The sequence below is a fragment of the Chiloscyllium plagiosum genome, unplaced genomic scaffold, assembly GCF_037043375.1.
Source record: "Chiloscyllium plagiosum isolate Xiang-an unplaced genomic scaffold, Cpla_swu_hap1 HiC_scaffold_2, whole genome shotgun sequence".
In the NCBI taxonomy this organism is placed as follows: Eukaryota; Metazoa; Chordata; class Chondrichthyes; order Orectolobiformes; family Hemiscylliidae; genus Chiloscyllium; species Chiloscyllium plagiosum.
Window position 1 is genome coordinate 31545108 of NW_028270140.1, and position 24328 is coordinate 31569435.

The 24328-nt window shown below is 40.3% G+C and overlaps 1 protein-coding gene across 8 annotated transcripts in view; it reads left to right on the forward strand.

Annotated features, from left to right (window-relative positions):
- pip5k1ba (phosphatidylinositol-4-phosphate 5-kinase, type I, beta a) overlaps nt 1–24328 on the forward strand; it is a 160477-nt gene that overhangs the window by 126835 nt on the left and 9314 nt on the right. For 7 of the 8 annotated variants that reach the window (XM_087995742.1, XM_087995729.1, XM_043716969.2 and 4 more), the window contains exons 12-14: nt 1139–1297; nt 7567–7711; nt 15446–15563. In XM_087995742.1, the coding sequence (XP_087851868.1) occupies nt 1139–1297; nt 7567–7711; nt 15446–15563 (422 nt within the window). Of the gene's footprint in view, nt 1–1138; nt 1298–7566; nt 7712–15445; nt 15564–16417; nt 16753–24328 lie in introns of those variants that run through there. The other variant, XM_043716910.2, reaches the window with a different exon arrangement.

Below are 24328 nucleotides of genomic sequence, written 5' to 3' on the forward strand. Positions count from 1 at the left end.
GAAAGGTGAGCAATCACTTGTGGATGTAGTGTATAGGCCCACTAACCAATGTTGCAGGACAGTGTATACTAGAATAAATAAATGGGATGTGAGCGAAGAGTAATCATGGAGGACTTTATATTGTACATGTAATTTGGGGAATTCTGATTGACAAAGTTAGCCTGGAAAATCAATTCAGAGTGTATTCAAGATAACTTCTTAGAGCAGTATTTTCTAGAGCCAACTAGGGAGCAGACTGTTTTAGACAAGGTGCTTAGTGAGGCAGGATTAATCAATAACCTCAAAATAAGGGGCCTGTAGACAACCTTGACAGTAATGTGCTCAAATTACACATTCAGTTTGCAAGTGATTTGTTGAAGACTAGTTTTTTAAACAAAAGCAAAGATAATAATAAGGGTTTGACTGTCGAGTTGACTAAAATGAGCAACTCGGTTAAAATGTGATACAGTAGGCATGCAGTGGCAGACTTGTAAGGAGATATTAAATAACTCCCAGCAAAGATTTGTCCCAGTGAAAATGAGAGGCCCGAAGAATGTTGAGTGACCCATGGCTAAGTAAGAAAGTTAAGGATAGCATCAATTTGAAAGAAACACCGTACAAATCTCTGAATGAAGTGGTAGGTCAGAAAATTGAACAGGTTGTGAAAAGTAGAAAAACTGTCTCAAAAATGTTGCAGAAGGAATTAGAATATGAGAGAGCTGCCTAGAAATATAAAAATAAATGGTGAGAATTTCTACAAGTCTTTAAGTAAGAAAAGGCAAGCTAATGTTAACTCAGTTGGCTGGATGGCTGGTTTGCAATGAAAAATGATGCCAACAGTGAGGGTTCAATTCCTGCCCTGGCTGAGGTTCCTGTGAAGGACTGTTCTTCTCAGCCTTTCCCCTCACCTCACAGGGTATGGTGACTCTCCAGTTAAACCACCACCGCACTCTGTCTAGTTGAGAGAGCAGCCCTGTGGTCAGATAGAAACAAAGCAAACTTTACCTTTGCCTTTCTCAACAAATGACCGTAGTGAGAACTGCTGTCTGTCCTTCAAGAATGCAACACGTTCAATGCTGCCTTATTAAGTGGAATTAAGTATGTACTTCAAGTTGTCTTTCAAGTGAGATCCAATAGTTTTTTTTTTCCACTAACACAGCATTGCGGCCGTCTCCCTCGAAGAAGGCTCGTAATTCCATTCCAGCTATAAAATACATAGGACAAGAAGTTTCATCCTCTGGAACAATGCAGGATACAACTGAGGGAAAGAATGAGCTGCTATCTGGAACCAGGAGCTATTTTAGTCTTGATGGAGAAGGTAATGCATGGAATTTCATTTGTCTTTAGTGAGAGCTTAATTGATCTGGAGTTAATGCAGCCTCTCTTATTCCCCAACCCCCAATATTAAATGGCAAAAGTTAATTGTTTAATCATCCACGCAATAAGAATGTAGATCCTGAAACTGTTTTTGTGGGACCATTGAAAGCTTAGTTTTAAAAATACTCTTTAAGTTATTTAATCAAAGTTTTCTTTGTTAATTTAATCATTGTGTATCAATGGATTTGTCCCACTTTCAACAGTCCTGTATGAAATCAGTCATTTTAATGCCTATTTTGGATTTTCAGTCAACTGTTTTCTTTCTTTGAAAGGAAGGCATTCTTGGATGTGTCAAGTTTGCAAACAGTGTGTCTGTAAACATTTTCCGTTTGAACACTAGCTTGTAATGGAGCTGCTTGTCAAAGATCTCCATGACATGAGGGTGAGATCAGACACCGTACATGTGTATGGATGTGTATCCATTGACTTTGGACTTGAATAGGTTGGGATGTTGTTTTGTAATAATGAATCTAACTTTCCAAGAAGTGCAATTGAAAAGTGAATTTAAAAACAAGCCTGTCCCATGTTGTTTCATATTGAACCTTTTACAATTGGAAAGAAAATGTAGCCCTGTAATTCTGATTAGTCCCACTCTTTCATAGAAGCCCTCCAGACTTTTCCTTCGTTTTTACCTAATTCACTTTGGAAAGTTATTTTTAAATATTTCCACCACCCTTTCAGTCATCACATTCCAGATTACAAATTCCTGCAGAATTCCTTCCATTCCCCCTACCCGACACCACCTGATTATGCCCCTCACTGATTTAACTTTTGATCCATATCCCCTGGTTACTCAGCCTCCTACAATAGGAAACAACTTCTCTGCATCTGTTCAGTTAAAATGGAGGTGGCATAGTGGCTCAGTGGTGAGCACTGTTGTCCTATGATGCCAGCAACCTGGATTCCAGCTTTGAGTGTCTGTGAAGCCTGCATGTTCTCCCTGTGCTCCCTGTATCTGCATTGTAGGGATTCGATGATTCTATATAAATGTCATAATGATTTTGAAAAAGTTCCCTTCTCCAAGGAACTGTTCACACAAATCTTTTCTCTATCACCCTTCCTGAAGAGTGATTCACAGAATCAGATACAATACTACAGTTGCGGCTCAACGAGTGTTTAGTTTGACCTTTTTCACAAAATCAACTCAGAACCCCTACAGTGTGGATGCAGGCCGTTCAGCTGATCAAGACCACACTGTACCCTCTGAAAAGCATCCCACTCCTACTCTGCCCCTGTAACCCTGCATTTCCCATGGCTAATTCATCTCACTTGTATATTGCTGGACACTATTGGCAATTTATCATGGCCATTCTATCTAATCTGCACATCTTTTGACTGTGGGAGGAAACCCATGCAGACATATGGAGAACATGTAAACTCCACACAGACAGTCACCCAAGGGTGGAATCGAACCCAGGTCTTTGGCACTGTGAGGCAGCAGTGCTAACCACTGAGCCACCATGCCTTTCACTTTTCTGTGAATGAAGTGACACACCTTTAAAGGGGTGCAGGAACCTTTTGTGTCAGTTTGAGAAAACTGTTAAAAGCACGTGGGATCTTGGGCTTTATAATTAGAGGCAATGAGTCCAAAAGTGAAGATGCTACAGTAAACTTGATTAAGTATTTATTAGGTTCCATGTGGAGCATTATGTTCAGTTTTGGACCCCACACTCTTTAAGGAAGATGTCAAGCCATTAGAGAAATGACAGAAAATATTTATTATCATGGTACCCAGCACTACATGGTGACATCCGTTTTTAATGGAGTGACTAAAGAGTTTGGGATTCTTTGTATTACAACAGAGAACAGGGAGAGGAAATTTGATTGAAATTTTCAAAATCAAGAGGAGTTTGGGGAGAGTGAATATAGCAAAGCTATTTCTGGATTAGTGGTGCTGGAAGAGCACAGCAGTTCAGGCAGCATCCGAGAAGCAGTAAAATCGACGTTTCGGGCAAAAGCCCTTCATCAGGATTACAGGCAGAGTGCCTGAAGGGTGGAGAGATAAATGAGAGGAGGGTGGGGTTGGGGAGAAAGTAGCATATAGTACAATAGGTGAGTGGGGGAGGGGATGACGATGATAGGTCAGGGAGGAGAGGGTGGAGTGGATAGGTGGAAAAGGAGGTAGGCAGATAGGGGGGGGCATGTCATGGGGACAGTGCTGAGCTGGAAGATAAATGAGAGGAGGGTGGGGGTGGGGAGAAAGTAGCATAGAGTACAATAGGTGAGTGGGGGAGGGGATGAAGATGATAGGTCAGGGAGGAGGATGGAGTGGATGATAAATGAGAGGAGGGTTTTTACCTATAGCAAAGCTATGCCCATTGATGCAAGGGTTGAGAACCAAAGGACAGGGATTGAAGGTAATGCTGCAAAAGAACCAATGGTGATATGAGGAAAAATGATTTAATCGATTGGTTAGTATATGAATACACTGCCTGAGATGGTTGTGGAGGCAGATCCAATCATCGTTTTAAAAAGGAATTGGATAGGCACTTGCAGGGCAACAGGGGATGACGGGGGAAGTGGGATTAACTGAGTTGCACAGAGCCATTGTGCATTCCTTAGAAGACCTTAAGTGAATTTGATAGAGGTGTTTAAAATCAGGAGAGGTCTGGACAGAGGATATAGATTAGATTAGATTAGATTAGATTACTTAGTGTGGAAATGAAAGCAACAATTCCCACTGTCGGAAAGTGGAAGAACAAAACAAATAACCAGAGGCGACATGAGGGAAAAACATTTTACCGCAGCCCATAATCAGGATAGGGAATGTAATTTTGACCCACACTATCCTATTGTTCTCCTTCATTCGTATAAGCTTCAAATTTGCTCACATAGTATTATAATAGTTGTACAATAGGCCAGATCTTCCAAGTGGTGGCAATGATGAGCAGATGGTTGCTGGAAAGATTTTCTGCCAATTTGATGTTTTCATATTTCTTCCAGCATCTTCCAATCCCCATTGGCAAAGAAGTGTGCAGGGCAGCAACCCTAGGTTTCTGGGAAAGTGAAGTAGAGGTGGGGAAAGGAAAGGAACATAGACCCCTTTTAGATAATTTGATACATTAGATACTTTGAATGAGATTCTGAAGGTAGGTTTTAAATGTTGTGACTAGTTTTGGGGGAGGTAGGGATTAAGTAGGCAGATAGGTGGGTGGTTGGGTCAGGGACTGTAGTCAGGTGGGCAGGTGGTGTTAGGTTGGGAGGTAGTCAACGGTTTGTCAGTTGTGGCCATTTTGGGTGGGCAGCTTGGATCATCGGGTTGTGTTGGGACAGAAAGCAGTAGGGAGGTGGTCAAGAGAAGCTACTTGAATGATAGGTTGGCGATGAAGGTCTGGGGTGGGGGGAATGCTATGATGGGTCAGGATGTGGTCATTTGGTAGGGAGTCAGTGGTCAGGTTGGGATAATGAGTAGAGAGTTGGTCAGGCAGGGCTATCTTAAAGGAGGAGAGGGTGAAATGCAGAGCTTAAGATCTTAGTGGCTAAAGATTGAGTTAGGGAAGTTGGGTGTATGCAAGGCACCAGAGTCAGGATCACGGAGATTGAACGATTGTACGGGCTGAGAGAGGCTGCAGAGGTAGGGACCATTCAGAGGAAACTCAAGACATGTGGGTGGGTCAGATGGAGCACCAGAAGTGAGGAGGAACTCACTTAAATAAGCAGGGCCTTATTTAAATCATTTTAATTAATTCAAGAGCAGGTTAATTGGATATTTAATGGTCTTAACTGGGTAAACAAAGTTGCCAGTGGATCCAAAGAAAGGGAATTCATGGAATGCTTATAGGATGGCTTTTTGGAACAGCTTGTCATGGAGCCCACAAGGGAGCAGGCTATTCTGGACCTAGTGCTATGTAATGAACCAGACTTTATAAAAAATCTGAAAGTAAGGGAACACTTAGGAAGCAGCGATCATAATATGGTAGAGTTCAGTCTCCAGTTTGAAAGAGAGAAGGCAAAATCAGATGTAATGGTGTTACAGTTAAATAAAGGTAATTATGAGGACATGAGAGAGGAACTGACGAACATAGACTGGAAGCAGAGTCTAGCAGGGAAGACAGTAGAGCAAAAATGGCAGGAGTTTGTGGGTAAAATTGAGGACACTGTGTACAGAGGTTCATCCCCAAGAAGAGAGAGATTATCCGGGGAGGGATTAGACAGCCATGGCTGACAAAGGAAGTCAGGAAATCTATCAGAGAAAAAGAGAGATCCTATAAAGTGGCCAAGAGCACTGGGAAACCAGAAGATTGGGAAGGCTACAAAAACAAACAGAGGATAACAAAGAGAAAAATAAGGAAGGAGAGGATCAAGGAAGGTAGGCTAGCCAGTAATATTAGAAATGATAGTAAAAGTTTCTTTCAATACATAAGAAACAAACGACAAGCAAGAGTAGACATTGGGCCACTTCAAACTGATGCTGGAAGCCGAGTGATGGGAGATAAGGAAATAGCAGGAGAACTTAATAAGTACTTTGCATCAGTCTTCACAGTGGAAGACATGAGTAATATCCCAACAATTAGAGGGAGTCAGGGGGCTGAGTTGAGTATGGTTGCCATTACAAAAGAGAAAGTGCTAGAAAAGCTAAAAGGTCTTAAAATTGATAAATCTCCTGGCCCCGATGGGCTACATCCTAGAGTTCTGAGAGAGGTGGCTGAGGAAATAGCGGAGGCGTTGGTTGAGATCTTTCAAAAGTCACTGGAGTCAGGGAAAGTCCTGGATGATTGGAAGATCGCAGTTGTAACGCCCTTGTTCAAAAAAGGATCAAGGCAAAAGATGGAAAATTATAGGCCAATTAGCCTAACCTCGGTTGTTGGTAAAATTCTAGAATCCATCATTAAGGATGAGGTTTCTAAATTCTTGGAAGAGCAGGGTCGGATTAGAACAAGTCAACATGGATTTAGGGGAGGTCGTGCCTGACAAACCTGTTGGAGTTCTTTGAAGAGGTGACAAGTAGGTTAGACCAGGGAAACCCAGTGGATGTTATCTACCTAGACTTCCAAAAGGCCTTTGATAAGGTGCACACGGGAGGCTGCTGAGCAAGGTGAGGGCCCATGGTATTCGAGGTGAGCTACTGGTATGGATTGAGAGGATTGGCTGTCTAACAGAAGGCAGAGAGCTGGGATAAAAGGTTCTTTTTTGGAATGGCAGCTGGTGACAAGCGGGGTCCCGCAGGGTTCAGTGTTGGGGCCGCAGCTGTTCGCATTATATATTAATGATCTGGATGAAGGGACTGGGGGCATTCTAGCGAAGTTTGCCGATGATACAAAGTTAGGTGGACAGGCAGGTAGTACTGAGGAAGTGCAGAAGGATCTAGACAGTTTGGAAGAGTGGTCCAGGAAATGGCCGATGGAATTCAATGTGAGCAAATGCGAGGTCTTGCACTTTGGAAAAAAGAATACAAGCATGGACTACTTTCTAAATGGTGAGAAAATTCGTAAAGCCAAAGTACAGAGGGATCTGGGAGTGCTGGTTGAGGATTCTCTAAAGGTAAACATGCAGTTTGAGTCCGTGATTAAGAAAGCGAATGCAATGTTGTCAATTATCTCAAGAGGGTTGGAATATAAAAGCACTGTTGTGCTACTGAGACTTTATAAAGCTCTGGTTAGGCCCCGTTTGGGGTACTGTGTCCAGTTTTGGTCCCCACACCTCAGGAAGGACAAACTGGCACTGGAGCGTGTCCAGCGGAGATTCACACGGATGATCCCTGGAATGGTAGGTCTAACATATGAGGAACGGCTGAGGATCCTGGGATTGTGTTCATTGGAGTTTAGAAGATTAATGGGAGATCTAATAGAAACTTACAAGATAATACATAGCTTGGAGAGGGTGGACGCTAGGAAATTGTTTCCGTTTGGCGAGGAGACTAGGACCTGTGGACATAGCCTTAGAATTAGAGGGGGTAAATTCAGAACAGAAATGCGGAGACATTTCTTCAGCCAGAGAGTGGTGGGCCTGTGGAATTCATTGCCACAGAGTGCAGTGGAGGCTGGGACGCTAAATGTCTTCAAGGCAGAAATTGATAAATTCTTGATGTCACAAGGAATTAAGGGCTACGGGGAGAATGCGAGTAAGTGGAGTTGAAATGCCCATCAGTCATGATTGAATGGCGGAGTGGACTCGATGGGCCAAATGGCCTTACTTCCGCTCCTATGTCTTATGGTCTTACAGTAACATTTTGAAATTCTTAACGTAGACCTTTTGTTTTCATCATGGCAGCAATAGGATATCGTAGGCGACCGGACCTGCTCCCCAGCACTACATCGTTATATGAAGCAGCCTCCTTAGCAACAACCCTTTCCTCAACGTCCTTATTTCTGAATGAACAGACACCATCTGAAGGCACTGCAAACTCTTCACACAAGTACGAATCCCGTAACTTTGTATAGTATCCTTGCTGTTGAATATTGTATTCTAATTTGGCACATTACAATCTGCTGAATTTTCAAATGTTGCATTGATATCAAACCCTCCAATGTCAGGTTTAAAAACTTTTCCAATAGAGTGTCTGTGCAATTCTTAATAGCCAGTTTAATATGCGCTCTGGTATTGTGGCAGATGTCGAATATTTTATGCTTTGAAGCACTAAATTGATCTGAAATGTTTTAAGGTTTGTGATTGACATTTTGATATATTCTTCCCGCTTGCTGATTAGGGAATAGAAACAGATCATTACCTTTTATTGTGTAATCTGTTTCTATCGCCATTCCTCAATCTTGAGATTGAGTCTATGATAGTAGTGAAATTTAAATTGTATTTCATTATTCTGGAAACTTCACTTATTGGTATCATGTGCTGCCTTGTTGCATTTGAGAGCGAATTTGAAAATAATTGCCCATGTTAACTGTATCAACAAGAACTTTGCAGGATTTACTTTTTGGGATTGTTAACAATGCTTTTTTTCCCTTCCTCTCCAATATTACAGGTTCATTTTGGTAACAGCCTGTATTGTGTGCCTTGTGGCTTTTTTTCTTTATAGTTTAATTTGGCATAGTGGCAAATATTACCAGAGTAATGCGTAAAATGCCACGTGATGTTGTGAACAATACTGAAACTGCTGGGGAGCTTGATTTTGTTAGGCCATTCATAGGTGGAGTGCACAATTATAATCTCTCAATCACACATCATATGAACACACATTTCTGTAAACTTGTCAAAGTTTGTTTTTTCTCAAAAGATATATAGCTCGCACCCCTCCTATCTACTAACCAGGTTCTGCATGGTGATATTACAGGGAACATGTTGCAAAAGTTAAAATAGGTCTCTTCAACTTTGATATCAAGTACTAAAGTCTCTTTGGGTGATTTAACTCCCTGTTCTTTCACTTCTGAAATTTAATTTTGAATATAGCGCATACTGATGGATTTGCAGCACTATTATGGCTATCTGAAGTCTAACCACTGCACAACAGTGCCCTTAGTTCACAATTTAATTACACTCACTTTGAAAGATCTTAAGGTTTGGTGTGGGGTATGTAAAGTCACAGAGGTATAATCAGTATTATTCATCTCAGGTTGTTAGATAACACAAAGGCGGCCCTCGATGCTGTGTGTAAAGTGTTACAAGTGTTTAAATTGGCATGGAGTTGACTTCAGTCTGGGACCTAATCACAGTAATAAACAACATGCCTACAACCCAAAGAATTGAACACACATTGTAATAAGAAACCGAGTGATGGACAAAAAGGCCAGGACCAAGAAAAGACTAGCCTACTCTGAAATGCTGATGACCTTCAATCTGAAATCAGTCCAAATCCTGGGATAAATCCTCAAAGTCTTAAACCAGAATATGAAGAAGACATGAGTAAGCTGGGAACTCATTTGTATAAAAAAATCATCATGATCATGGCAGCAAGGCAGATGAAGGAGGTGGTCACTTAGACTCCAGAGAGCAGGTGGAAGGGGATATCGTCCAAATGTTTCCTTCCCCATTAAAGGACTTGTGTGAGCTCAAACAATTGTGTGAACCAACCCTGCTGCGCATCATTGTCCTGGATCTGCAAACTAGTGGTTTCTGTGTGAAAACCTACAGCATTAAACATGCAATTAGAGACAATTTTTAACAAATGTAAGCAATATGCATAGGCAGTGTTACTTGGTGACTGGAAATGTTATTTATTTTCAATTCATTTTACACTCACCAAGAAAGACCAAGGTACTTGCAATTCTAATATGATATGAAGAAGGAAATGTGCAGATCACAAAGGATTGATTTTAACAGAAGGTTGAAGAGGAAGCTATAAAGACCAAAATATAATGGAAGATTAAGAATTTTGCTGACTGGCAATAAACACATTTTACCCACAGTTAAGCTTTCTCTTCAGACTCCATTAGGGTTTTGTGTCCACTCAGTTGATGGATTTGATTCATATAAGTACCATATGAACAGACAGAGGAAGATGCTAGTAAATCTCAAATATATCATCTATGTGGATGACTGTTTTACACAGATGTTAATATCTGTTTGAAAACTGAAGCTCCATTCTGTTCTGAAGTAATTATAACTATTTGTCTGATGATAAAGTATTGTTTTAAAATTGGTCATGTTGTTCTCAGGACTATGATGTTTTAATTAAAAGCCATATAAATTGGATCCAAGGCTTTTGTCCTACTTGTATATATTACAGTACAAGCAAGTTAATACAAAATTGTTTTGCTTTATCTTTGTGTGTGTGTGTGTGTGTGTGTGTCTCGGGCAGGGAAGCTCTGTGTCTAGATTAAATCCATGCAACAGACTCCCAAACTTAATTTTCAGTTTAAGCTGATCAGGACAATTTGGCAAATGCAGCTGATGATGGATTTTGGTTTAAGGTTAGAGTGAAGCTGTTGATGCTCACCATTAGTTAGGGGTAAATGGAAAGCAAATTCTAGTATCCAATATGTGCATTTTAATGCATAATAAAGGATGTTGTAGTCTGAGTCCTGTTGACTCTCCAACAGATTTCACAGAGTGAAGTTAATGTACTTACCCATTGATTTATCAGGTAACCACATTGGGGAAAGTTAGTGAGAGCAGGAAGAGACTATTTCGCCCCTCCAGCCTGTTCCACTATTCACTGAGATTATAGTTGATTTGTGACCTAACTCCAGATGTCCACCTCTGTTCTCTATCCTTGATAACATTATTTAATAAAAAATCTACCAATTTTGATATTAAAGTTAACAATTGATCTAGCATCAGCAGTAATTTACAAAAAGTGATTTCCAAAATTATAACTTCCTTTGTGTGTCGTGGTCTATCATAAGTTCCCTCTTGATAGGTTCAGCTCTCCATTTCAGATACTCATCTTAAACTCCCCCAAAAAAGCAGAAGCAGTTTCTCTTTATCTACATTGTATTACTGCTCATATCTTGAAAAAAAGCACAGGTAGCATGGTGACTCAGTGGTTAGCACTGTTGCCTTACAGCAACATGGATCTTGGTTCAATTCCAGCCTTGGGTGACTGTGTGGGGTTTGCACGTTCTCCTGTGTCCGCATCCAGAAATGCGCATGGTAGGTGGATTGGTCATGCTAAGTTGCCCTGTAGAGTCCAGCGATGTGCATACTAGGTGGTTCAGTGATGGGTTACAGGGCTCTTTGGAGAGTCAGAGCAGACTCTGGGGCAAGTGGCCTCTTTCTGCACTGTAGGGATTCTAAGATTCCAACAAACAGTACAATTTTTAATGACAAGTCTTTAATTACTAATTTTGTTAAGTCTATGCAAACTCAAATGGGCCAGTCCTCAATGTAGAGCTCAAAGAAGTGATATTCTTTGCTTGGTATAGTACAAAACACATTTACAACTCAAACAAAGGAGTACTTGTTTCTTGTAATCTTATAGTGGATTTTAGAGGATTTTGTTCATATTGCAACATTGGTACTTTCAAGAACAACCAATCTTTGAGCATAAAATGGTGCATTGCTGACCAGGCAATTAGAAAGACAGTCATGAGGACAGTTCTCTCCCCAGTGTGAATATGTTCCATATTTCTGATTGTGACTTTAATTGGTGGACACAGAAATGACCAGTTGGGGCAAGTGGTGAAAAGGGATACTGAATTGATTCAAGATGTCAATGATGTGCGCTCAATAATATTATTTTCACTCACATTACACTGAATGCTTTACACAGATGGATACACGAAACATTCAAAATTGCTGGGTGGTGATAATGCAGCACTTAATACCATTGCTGAATTTTTTTTTCCTGCTGATAATAAGGCCTTTTTAGCCAAAGCTTTGGTTTCTTGTTTGCTTTGTCCCCTCGTGTTGTGGCTGCGTCAAGGTGGATTTTTAACTCTAAATTTCCCCTGCAGCACCTCTGATTTTTATGAAGGCAGAAAAACTTTCATTTATATAGCGCCTATTACTGATCAGGATTTTCTTTTTCATTAACCAAGGTCACTACCTCATTCACTGCTAAGCAATTCTTCTTCAGTCTTGCCAAGATCCAAGTAGCAGGAAAATGTCTCCTGCATTTCTGATTAAAATATATAGGGTATGTGTTCACACTTCTGCTGTGGAATAATAGCATTCAGTCAGAATTCCCAAAGTCAGTTTATTGAAGTAAAAATATGTGTCCCAGTGCCAAAATTGTCACAATTGGAGCATCAGCCAGTTGGGAAGTTCAGGGGTGATGAGCAACTAAAGTATTAATGTAGACATTGCTGGTAAGGCTAGTATCGATTACCATTCCCAATTCAAATCGAATGGCTTGCAAGCCATTACAAGAGTGCAGTTAGGAGTTGATCACACTGCTTTGGTTCTGGAGTCACTAGGTCAAACAGGACCTTGACCAATCAGAGTTAACTTGCCTACTTTAAACTTCAGACAAATCTTGGCAGTTGACTGTTAGTCATCATCTAACTGGTACACTGTTCATGGCAGTCCCTCTACAAATCATTATCCACTTGCCAACCAATCTGCACACTTATACAGTATAAATATTTTCTTTACTTTGATATCTCTTGTGACTTGTCTTGATGAGTAAGATGAAAAGCTCCATGGGTGGTACGGTGGCTCAGTGGTTAGCACTGCTGCCTCACAGCGCCAGAGTCCTGGGTTCAATTCTAGCCTTATGAGACTGTCTGTGTGGAGTTTGTGTGTTCTCCCCTTGTCTGCATGGGTTTCCTCCGGGTGCTCTGGTTTCCTCCCACAGTCCAAAGATGTACAGATCAGGTGAATTGGCCATGCTAAATTGCCCATCGTGTTAGATGCATTGGTCAGGGGGAAATGGGTCTGGGTGGTTACTCTTCAGGGGGTCGGTGTGGACTTGTTGGGTCAAAGGGCCTGTTTCCACACTGTATGGAATCTGATCTGAAAATAGTTTTAAAATAATTTTTATCCTTTGAGAAGGTACTGTCATATTTTATTCTTCTGAATAGATGGTTCTTCCTCAAGGTATAAGTACTGTATTAAGTGCTTTAATCAGTTCTTACTTTAGGAGTTTACTGATTGTGGCTTATCTGAGGGAAAATCGAACATTGTTTTCTGGAGGTTTCTGCCTTTGTTGTGAATTCATCTATGTTCTGAAAATCTGAACTCTTTTCATTTAAAAGATCAGCTGAGAAATGTGGTAACTTAGTACATTGACAACCTGTTACAAATTCATATACTGGGGTATTTCTGTAGAATCTGTGTATCTTTCAAAAAGGCACAGTTTATCTTTTACATATGAATACAGTAATTTCTTTACAAGATTTAGTCCTCAAATGGATTCAACCATTCGACCCCCCCCCCCCCCCAATCTCCATCTGCACTTTTCCACTCTGTTACATTTACTAGCTGAGAGTAACTCCTTTCCAATTTGCGGTGGTAGTTCTTTATTGTTTCTATTTGCTCATGACTTCCAATTACACACACAAATTGGCATTAATTTGGTACTGACACCAAAGAGAAATTCCCAATGTTTGTTTCGAAGGCAGCTGCTGCAGTGATATAAAGGAACAACTGTTAGGTTTCAGCATTCTCTCTCTCTTTCTTGGAGTGAGTCATTAAATGTAGCGTTTAGGACTCCTCCATTCAGTTATGAGAGAAAGAAGACTAGTTTAGAACAAAATCTTGTGTTCCCAAGCTATTCACAGCTTTTCAAAAACGATCGGAGGCTTCCCAAAATGAGTAAATGATGCAATTTTGGTTTTGTGATCCTTTTGAATTAATTAGAAGTTTGAAAGGGCTACTGTGCAATTCCTGTGTTAGTCGTACAGAAGTGGAAGGGAGCGTCCGTTGATATGAAAAGTCCCTAGCCAGGTGAAGTTTGTAGGGAGAGTGTGGTGAAGAAAGCCACCCTCATTGAATTCAATTCTACAGTCACTCATGATACAACTTGTAGAACACCAGTTTCCATAGCAACGCACCCAATAATTTTTTAAAAAGCATGCAGCCATTCGTTTTACATCAAATGCCTCCATCTAGTGTTGGCAAATCTCTGTGGAATTAGCAGGATTTACAATGGTTAGGCAAAAAAGTAGACATACTTTTCAGTGCAACTGTCAGATCAGTTATGATATAGATACTGTAAAAGGTTAATGTGAACACAGAAACATGGAAGACTATATCATTGAGAAGGTTTATAAGATCACCTGATTACTTGGAATAGTTTTTTAAAAATGCAGACACCATTGTCTTACTGCAGCACAAAACTGCTCTCTCATTAGAGCAGGACAATGAGTTGGTGGTTTAATATAAGGGTCACCACGCCTTATGCAAGGGGAGAGGTTGAGGAAGAGGGACCTGAATTGAACTTGTGCTTTTGGAGTCAGCGTATCACAGCCACTGAACAACTTGAGATAATAGAGACAAAGACCTGACCAAGATAAAGTTGGTATTTACCATATTCCAGCAAGAGTTAATGTCATAGACATGAAAAGATTACAATATTGAGAAACCATTCTTCTAGACCCAACTGCAACAGATTAGAGGAGTGGGCTATTTAAATAGTGTTTGATATGATCGTGGTGGAAGTCCTGTTTATTCATTGAAAATCTATTAGATCTGAGCCTGAGTGCAAGGACAGCAGGGGAGGGATTATATGAGACAGCTACATGGAGGTAATGTCATTGGACAAGTAACCCAGTAGACAGGGGACGAAACGTCTGCAACACAAATTCCCAGCTCGGCGAACAGAACCACAACAAGTAACCCAGAAGGCCAGGTTACGGCAGTGGGTTAAAATCCCACTGTGGCAGCTGATGCAATTTGAACTCAATTAAGTGGGGAACTGAAAGCTAGCCTCAGTGATGGTAACCATGAAATTATCATTGACTGTAATATCAACCCACTGGTTACATTGGGGGATGCAATGGCCTAGTATTATTATCGCTTGACTATTAATCCAGAAACTTGACTAATTTTCTTGTGCTGGGTTTAAATCCCACCATGGCATTGAATTGGAATTCAATAAAGAATCTGGAATTAAGTATCTAAGGATGACCATGAAACCATTGTTGAAGAAAATCCGTCTGGATCATTAATTCCCTTTAGGGAAGGAAATCTGCCATCCTTACATGGTCTGGCCGACAAGTGACTCGATACATAAAAATGTGGTTGATTCTTAACTGCCTTCTGGGCAATTAGGAATGGGCAATAAATGCTGGTCTCAGTCAAGCCCTTCTCCTGTGAACATGTTGCTCCAGACCCACAGTAATGAGGACAAACAATCCTAGAAATCTCATCAGTTCAGGCAGCATCCATGCAGAGAGAGCAAGTTCATATTTTGGGTCTAGGATGACTCTTCATCCAAGCTCTCATTAGCTTATTGTCTCTCCACAGATGCTGCCTGACCCACTGTCATTTCCAGCATCTGCAGCAATTTTGTCCCACAATATCAGTTGATTCTTAACTACCCTCTAAAATGGCCTAGCAAGCCACTGAGTTTGAGTGACAATTGGGATGGGTAACAAATGTAGCCTTGTTGGTGACGTGCTAATCCCACCAAGAATAAGAAAAATATGAAATGCAGTGCCTCCCTGTTGCAAGCTAATATTGATCATTCAACATCAAAATTGGCTTCTTTATAGATTATGAAAAATGTAATACTGGGTGCCAAACTATATGTCAACATTTTACCAGCTAATAGCAAACTATCTTTATTAATTCTTTGTTAAAATTGTAATTTCAGGGAGCGTAACCCGACTAGTTCCACTGTTACTTTGGAAGACAGCGCAATCTGTTTAACATTGGAGCAAAGTACACTAGACATGGAAAATGATGATGATTCTGAATTTGACATTCACTTGGTAAGTACCTATTCACAGGTATGTCCTGGACATGAGGAACATGGGACTTCTTTACTGTTGCTCTATCTTAATCGCACAAATCTCAAATGCAATACCTCCAAGCCAGCAATTGTTAAAGAATTACTTTATCTTTTGTAATTCAGTTTGGTAATTGGCATGTTCACAAATCCATTCTTCATGGGATTCATCACTTACTCAGATGATATTTATGGACAAAATATTAATTGAGGTAAATGACATGTGCAGCTTTTATTTTCTTCCTGTACTGAACCTGAATAACTTAACTATAAAAAGTGAACTAAAATATATCCGGATTAGTTTGAGAAGTTTTCTTTCTGTTCCTAAATTTGTTTTATTTCACTGCCAAATTGGCCATTTTGGATTTGTGCCAATGTTGGCACTGAACACTGTCTACTTCTGCCCCAGCACAGCCTGACCCACTTTTCCAGGCAGGTGGTAAATTAGAATAAACCACTTAGAAATTATTGGAACACTGATGAATTATTTTAGCTTGATTTGACTCCTGTGAGCAAATAGGTTAAAGGCATAGGATGTTCAGTGATGGAGAAGTGATTTTTCACAGTAATGGGGGTGGAGGGAGGGAGATAAAGTCACTTGTAATTAGATGAAATGTCAAAAGTTTTTTGAAAAGTGCACAATTATGAAAAATTCGCAATGAGTTTATGTGCAAGGGAGAATTTTATGGCAGATGTGGATTTGTTTGATTTCATGTAATTTTGTGTTTGAAATTTTGTACCATTTAATGGGGGTGTCCGTTTGGAAGGCTCAGCAGTTTTAAATGAACTTTGGTTTACAATGCGTTACTTTACTTTGCAAAATTACTTTTTATTCAGAACATAGCAGAATGCAGCATCAAGTACCAAGTGAAGACTAGAAAGAAAACAACTGCTTGTCATTGTCCTATGAAGAGTTCAAGCCAGTCATATTTATCACCAGTCAGATTAAAAGAAAATTACATGAGTACAAACAAAGAAGGAACTTGAATTTACATAGCCTCTTTCACAATCTTAGAATGTTCCAAAGTGCTCTTGAAGTATAACTGTTCTCGAAAGGACTGAGAAGCAATGAGATAATGGCCATATAGTCTGTTTCGGTGATATTGTTTGGAGGACTGGAAATTGGTCAGAATTCCAGGGAGAATTTCCTTTTCAGTTTTAAATAATGCTCTAAAATATTTTAACACCCACCTGAAAGGAAAATACAGTTTAAAATCCCATCCAAAAATAGCATCTCCATTACATTATCCATTATTAGTTTACATGGAAATCAGTATTATCTAATTTAACTAACTGATCTTTTCAGCATATTTCTGAGAGTACACTAAAAGTACACATAATTGTTGATGCAAAAGTATTTCATTATTTTTTAGGGTATGGTTTTATAAAAAAGTGCATTGTGAATAAAAATGTTTTTTGATTATTTAGTTGTTTGGTGAATGAGATAGCAAATTGATATACACAATTCTGTACTCACTATACATGTCTGTAAATGGCAATCTTCAATCAGAATGGAAGGGACAGGCTATGCTGTAGTCACCCCCAACACCAATAACATACCAAATTGCATAGATGACGAAGAACTTTAAGTTACCTCGAGCGCCTGATGACAAAGGTAAACCAAAACCGAATCAAAGTGTTAATCCAACCTGGAACTCGAACTGTTGAGAGTTTGTAAACTAATTGAGAGGTCTTGTGCAGATGAATAAAACCCTTTCCACATCTCAGTTACCATTGAATCCAGGATTTCAAGATGTTAATGTAAATGGGTAGAGTTAATAGACTTCCCCTGTTCAGGATTGAAAAATAGTCAGACTTTCAGGACTGAAGTTACAAAGTATGGGATGTAAGTTTGCTTGCTGAGCTGGAAGGTTCATTTTCAGACATTTTGTCACCATACTGGGTAACATCAGTTAGCCTCCAGTGAAGTGCTGGTGTTATCCCCCACTTTCTATTTGTGTTTAGGTTAGTGATGTCATTTCCTGGATAATCTTTTGCTAAAAATTCTGTGTCTTATGATCTTATGCCCCACAACCACCTGATGAAGGAACAGTGCTCCGAAAGCTAGTGTTTCCAAATAAACCTGTTGGACTATAACCTGGTGTTGTGTGATTTTTAACTATATCTCCTTAGGGAGTTGTGACCATGACAAAGATCAGATGTGTTAAATGTGAATTGACATTTTGTAGAATTGTTATGTCTCTTGTTACATTGGAATCTCACACGGTGTCTACATTCAAAGGGGTGAGTGGCCACTATTAGAAGTGCATCACATTCAAGATATGCTTTTCTTGAAAGATAATAGAAGAAATGAAGAATACCTCAGAAAATATTCAGAAACATTTTCTCCTTTTCTGCATGAAAAATCTATGCAATTGAAAGAAATCTAATCCAAAATTGCATGAAACTATTCCCTCTGCAACCTCTTGATTTTCTTTAAATCTAGTAGAAAACACACACGTTGAATTAGATTTTTGTATTGAATTCTAAATTAATTGCAAGCATGTAAATTCTAATGGTTATATCTGTGCATGCTTTTATGCAGCCTAATATCTTGCATATAAGTACTTCATGCATTTTTTTATGTCCTGTAAATATAGGAGGACAATTCAAACATGCATAAGACTCCCTTGGATTTTTTTTACTGAAACTTCAAGCCAGAAAGTAAGGGACTGACTTGTAAACTGGTGAGAGTTAGAATTTGGATTCTATGATTTCCCCCATACTGTTCTCCTTTTTTATTTGCTATTTCAACTTATTCAGAATTTAATTATTGATTTTATTCTCCCTTTGTTATGGCAGATACAAAGAGCCTTCATTTTGCCACTTAGAAAGAAAGGGTTGCATTGTAGGAAATGCGCAAGTCAATTTTTGCCAAGGAAGCACCCACAAACAGCAGTGTGATAATGACAAGTTCATGTCTTTTGAGGGTGTAAATATTCGTATCCTTGTTCTTAATAAAGGCATTGAGTCTAATTCTACCCATGTAAGTTTTACATCCAGCAAAGAGAACAGACTGGGTTTCTGATTAATGCCCCCAACCAAAAGTACTGCACTGGGTATTCCCACCTAATGTGGGGGACTTAAACTAACTACCAATGCAGTTGGTGGTTTTTAATTTTTATTGATGCAAGGGACTCTCAAACATTTGCACAGTCCTGGCAACTGTTTATCCTAATTTATGAAAGACCACTTCAACAATTCAAAGGAAAACCATGCAGTTAGAGGAGGTTTTTTATGATTTTATTATTATTACGAGAACACATACTAGCATAATGTTTTAAAAAGAAATCAGAAATATAATGAAAAGCTGTTGGTGGGAACTCACTGGAAAGTCTTGGAAGATCCACAAACTTGGGTTTAAACACCTAATGAAAGAGGAAAAAGTGACAAAAATGTAAAATTCGGACTGTTCAGATGCCTCAGATTGTTTTAGCAGGTGGGGCAGTTAAAACATACCACCTCTTTATTACAATACCAGGATATACCACAACTGCGGTCAGATCGAAACCTGGTACTGTAAACAGTCATCCTGAAGTTTATTGCAGAAATTAATGTTCAAAAGCTTAGCATATTCATGCAAAATCCTATTCTCCCATTATTTTAAATGGAGTAGAGAATCTTCAATCTCTCTATAGAGAAGAGATTGATACAGATACCCTAAAGTAATTTAGTCCCATTTTCCTGCACTTGGCCCAGATCACTCTTAAACCCCTCCTATTCATATACCCATCCAGAATCATTTTAAATACTCTAATTGTACCAGCCTCCACCACTTCCTCTGGCAGCTCATTCCATACACGCACCACCCTCTGTGTGAAAATTTTGCCCGTTAGGTCCCTTGTATATCTTTTCCCTCTCACCCTAATCCTATGACCTCTAGTTACTCTAGCCTGGGGAAAAGATCTTGACTATTCACCCTACCCGTGCCCCTCATGATTTTATGAACCTCTATCAGGTTACCCCTCAGCCTCTGATGATCCAGGGAAAATAGCCCCAGCCTATTCAGCCTCTCCCTATGACTCAAACCCTCCAATCCCGACAGCATCCTTGTAAATCTTCTCTGAACCATTTCAAGTTTCGCCACAACGTTCCAACAGCAGGGAGACCAGAACTGAATACAGAATTTCATAAGTGGCCTAACCAATGTCCTTTACATCTGCAACATGACCTCCCAACTCCTACACGCAATGCATTGACCAATAAAGGCAAGTGTAACAAACACCTTCACTATTCTGTCTACCTGTGACTGCACCTTCCAAGAACAAGAACCTACACCCCAAGGTCTCCTTGTTTAGCAACACTCCCCAGAACCTTACCATTTATTGTATAAGTCCTGCCATGATTTGCCATTCCAAAATGCAGTGCCTCACATTTATGTAAATTAAACTGCATCAACCACTCCTCAGCCCATTGGTCCATCTTATCAAGGTCCTGTTGTACTCTGAGGTAACCTCCTTCGCTGTCCATTACACCTTCAATTTTGGTGTAATCTGCAAACTTACTAACCATTCCTCCTATATTCTCATCCAAAACATTTAAATGACAAAGCATAATGGACTCAGCATCAATCCTTGCGGTACACAGCTGGTCTCAGGCCTCCAGTCAAAAAAGAACAATCCTCCCACCACACTTTGTATCTTACATTCAAGTTAATTTTGTATCAAGATGGCTATCTCCCCCTGTTTTCCATGTTATCTAACCTTGAAAAATATAAAATGCAGAACCTTGTCAAATGCCTTACTGAAGCCCAAATAGACAATGTCCATTGCTTAACTTTCATCAATCTTCTTTGTCACTTCAAAAAATACAATCAAGTTAGTGAGACACTAGTTCTGTATGAACAAACCATATTGACTACCCTTGATCAGTCCTAGTCTTTCCAAATACATGAAAATCCTATCCCTCAAAATCCCCCCCCCAACAACTTACCCATCACTGATGTCAGGCTCAATGGTCTATCGTTCGCTGGCTTTTCCTTATTACCTTTCTTAAATAATGGCACCCTAAGGTATTCTGGTACCTCACCCATGGCTATTGATGATACAATTCCCAAGGGTAAGGGACTCCAAAACTGGAGGGCACAGGTTTAAGGTGAGAGGGGAGAGATTTAAAAGGGATCTAAGGGACAACTTTTTCTCACAATGGTTTGTGAATGGACTGAACTGTCATTTAAAAGGCATCTGGATGTGTATATGAATGGGAAGGGTTTTAGGATATGGGCTAAATGCTGGCGAATGAGACAAGATTAATTTAGGATATCTGGTCAGCATAGATGAGTTGGACTGAAGGATCTGTTTCTGTGCTGTATATCTCTATGACTCTAAATATCTCAGCAAGGGGGTCAGCAATCACTTCCCAACTTCCCACAAAGTTTTGGGAGACACCTGATCAGGTATGGGGGATTTATCCACCTTTTTGCATTTCAAGACATCCACCATCACCACCTCTGTCATATGGACACATTGAGATATCACTGTTTGTTTCTCCAAGTTCTTTATCTTCCATATTCTTCAAAGTTAATCCTGACTCAAAATACTTGTTTAGTATCTCACCATCTGCGCTTCCACAAATAGACAGCCTTGTTAATTTTTAAGAGGCTCTATTCTCCCCCCAGTTACTCTTTTGCCCTTAAAGTGCATTTGTAGAATCTCTTTAGATTCTCCTTAATCTTATTTGTGAAAGCTACCTCGTGTCCCTTTTTTTGCCATCTTCATTTCCCTACAGTATAATCCAACTGCCCTTTTATTCCGAGGGAATCATTCAATCCCAGCTGTCTATAATTGCCACATGTTTCCGTGAGCAGACCCTCAATTTCTGTAGTCATCCAGCATTCTCTACAACTACCAGCCTTTCCCTTCCTGCTAATAGGAACATACTGCCTCTGGACTCTCATTTTTGAAAGCCTCCCACTTGCCAGTTTTTATCCCTTTACCTGCAAATAGACTCCCCCAATCAACTTTTGAAAGTTCTTGCCTAAACAGAAATTTAACAGAACTGCTCAAAATGTTGACCAATTTTGAGAGGCGAATGGGGATAAACTGTTTCAACTGGTAGATGGCTCTGTAACTGGAAGACAAACCAAGGGGAAAATCAGAAGTCTTTCTGCATGTTAAAATGGTATGAGCTCAAATAATAGAGTTTTTAAAAATTCACTCATGAGATGTGGGCATCACCGGGTGGCCAGCATTTAGTACGTGTTCTTAGTTGTCCTTGACATGGTGGTGAACTACCATTTTGTACCACTATCATGGATGTGCTGTAGGTAGACCCACAATTCTGAGTTTGGCCCAGCAGCAGTGAAGGAACAGCAATATACTTACAAGTCAGGATGGCAAGTGGCTTGAAGGAGAACTTGCAGGTAGTGGTGTTCCCACGTATCTGCTATCCTTATCATAGTCAAACAGGATGGAATCAGATCTTTCGGTCCAACCAGTCCACACTGACTATGTTCCCAATTAACTGGTCCCACCTGCCTGTACCTCCAAATCTTTCCTATTTATGTACGTATCCAAATGTCTTTTAAATGTAACTGTACTTGCATTAACCACTTTTTCTGGCAATTCATTCCATACACACTACTCTCTGTTTAAAAGGGTTGTCTTTCATATCCTTTTTACATCTGTCCTTTTGGTTGGAAGAGATGCTGGGTTTGGGAGGTGCTGTCTAAGGATGTTTGGTAAATTTCTACAGCACATCTTATAGATAGTGCCACAGCTGCTATTGAGCATCCGTGTTGGAGGGAGTGGATGTTTGTGGCTGTGGTGCCATTCAAGTGGGTTGCTTTGTCCTGGATAGTGTCAAGCATCTTGAATGTGGTTGGAGCTGCACCAATCCAGGCAAGTGGAGACTACTCCATCCCAGTCCTGACTTGTGCCTTGTTGATGATGGACAGGCTTTGGGGAATCAGGAGGTCAGTATTCCTAGCCTGTGATGTGCTCATATAGCCATTGTGTTTATGTAGTGAGTCCAGTTGAGTTTTGGGGGACAATGAAAACCCATTGAATCATGGTGGATCATGGGGGATTAAGTGATGGTAACACCATTGAATGTGAAGTGGTGGCAGCTAGATTCTCATTGGGGATGGTCATTGCCTTACATTTTTGTGGCGTGAATGTTACTTGCAACTTCTCAGCCCAAGCCTGATACTATCCAGATCTTGTTGCATTTGAACATGGACTGCTTCAGTATCTGAGGAGTTGCAGATGGTTCTGAACATTGTGCAAAAAGCCATGAATATGTCTTAGCTAGCATTACCAAGAGGCTATCAATAAAAGAACATAACAGCTTATTTTCAGAAAAGAAGCATGTAATTTATTACACTATAGGAAAATTATTTGGAATGATCTCATTGCAAAAAAAAACAGTAAAATTCATTTATCCCAGTAATGTCTGTACAAATACTCAAATCACATTGAAGATTCACCTCAATCTCAGCAGTAAAGCTCCTTGCTCAGCCAATAACTCTAATTGGTTTCCTGCTTCTCTTCTATTCTCTCTCCCACCATAACCCCTGGCGTTTTCTATTATGTTACCGTTTTACAGAGTTGCAATGGCCTAGCAGTATTATCGCTAGACTATTAATCTAGAATCTGAGGTAATATTCTGGGGGCCTTGGTTTAAATCCTGCCATGGTGGATGGTGGAATTTGAATTCAAATAAAAATCTACAAAAAAATGATGATCATGAAACCATTGCTGATAGTTGGGGAAAAAAACCTTTCTAGTTCATTAATGTACTTTAGGGAAGGAAATTTACTACCTTTACCTGGTCTGGCCTAGATTCACAGCAATGTGGTTGCCTCTTACCTGTCCTCTGAACAATTAGGCACAGGCAATAAACGCAGGCCCAGCCAGTGATGCCCACATCCCCAGAATGAATTTTGTTTTGTTCTCTGACCATTTTTTGCACTAGTTACTTAGTTTGGTATGACCTCTACTCTATTTATTCAGTTTATTCAAATCTCTCATACATGTGATTGTTACCAGATCCCTCCCCACCTTACTTGTTTAAACTAGTTAGTAAGAGAATGACAATTCCATTTGGTATAAGAATTGATATGCAATAAGTTAATTACTTTGGTAATTTTTTTAATGTGTGTACATTATGTGGAATCATACCTCTGGCAAGGTGCAATACAATTCAGGCAGCATCCGAAGACAGGCAAAATCGACGTTTCGGGCAAAAGCCCTTCATCAGGAATAAAGGCAGAGAGCCTGAAGTGTGGAGAGATAAGCTAGAGGAGGGTGGGGGTGGGGAGAGAGTGGCATAGAGTACAATAGGTCAGTGGGGAAGGAGATGAAGGTGATAGGTCAGGGAGGAGAGGGTGGAGTGGATAGGTGGAAAAGGAGCTGGGCAGGTCGGACAAGTCCGGACAGGTCAGGGGATCGAGTTGCTGGAGGTTAGAAGCTAGGATGAGGTGGGGGAAGGGGAAATGAGGAAACTGTTGAAATCCACATTGATGCCCTGGGGTTGAAGTGTTCCGAGGCGGAAGATGAGGCGTTCTTCCTCCAGGCGTCTGGTGGTGAGGGAGCGGCGGGGGAGGAGGCCCAGCCCCTCCATATCCTCGGCAGAGTGGGAGGGGGAGTTGAAATGTTGAGCCACTGGGCGATTTGGTTGATTGGTGCGGGTGTCTCGGAGATGTTCCCTAAAGCGCTCTGCTAGGAGGCGCCCAGTCTCCCCAATGTAGAGGAGACCGCATTGGGAGCAACGGATACAATAGATGATATTAGTGGATGTGCAGGTAAA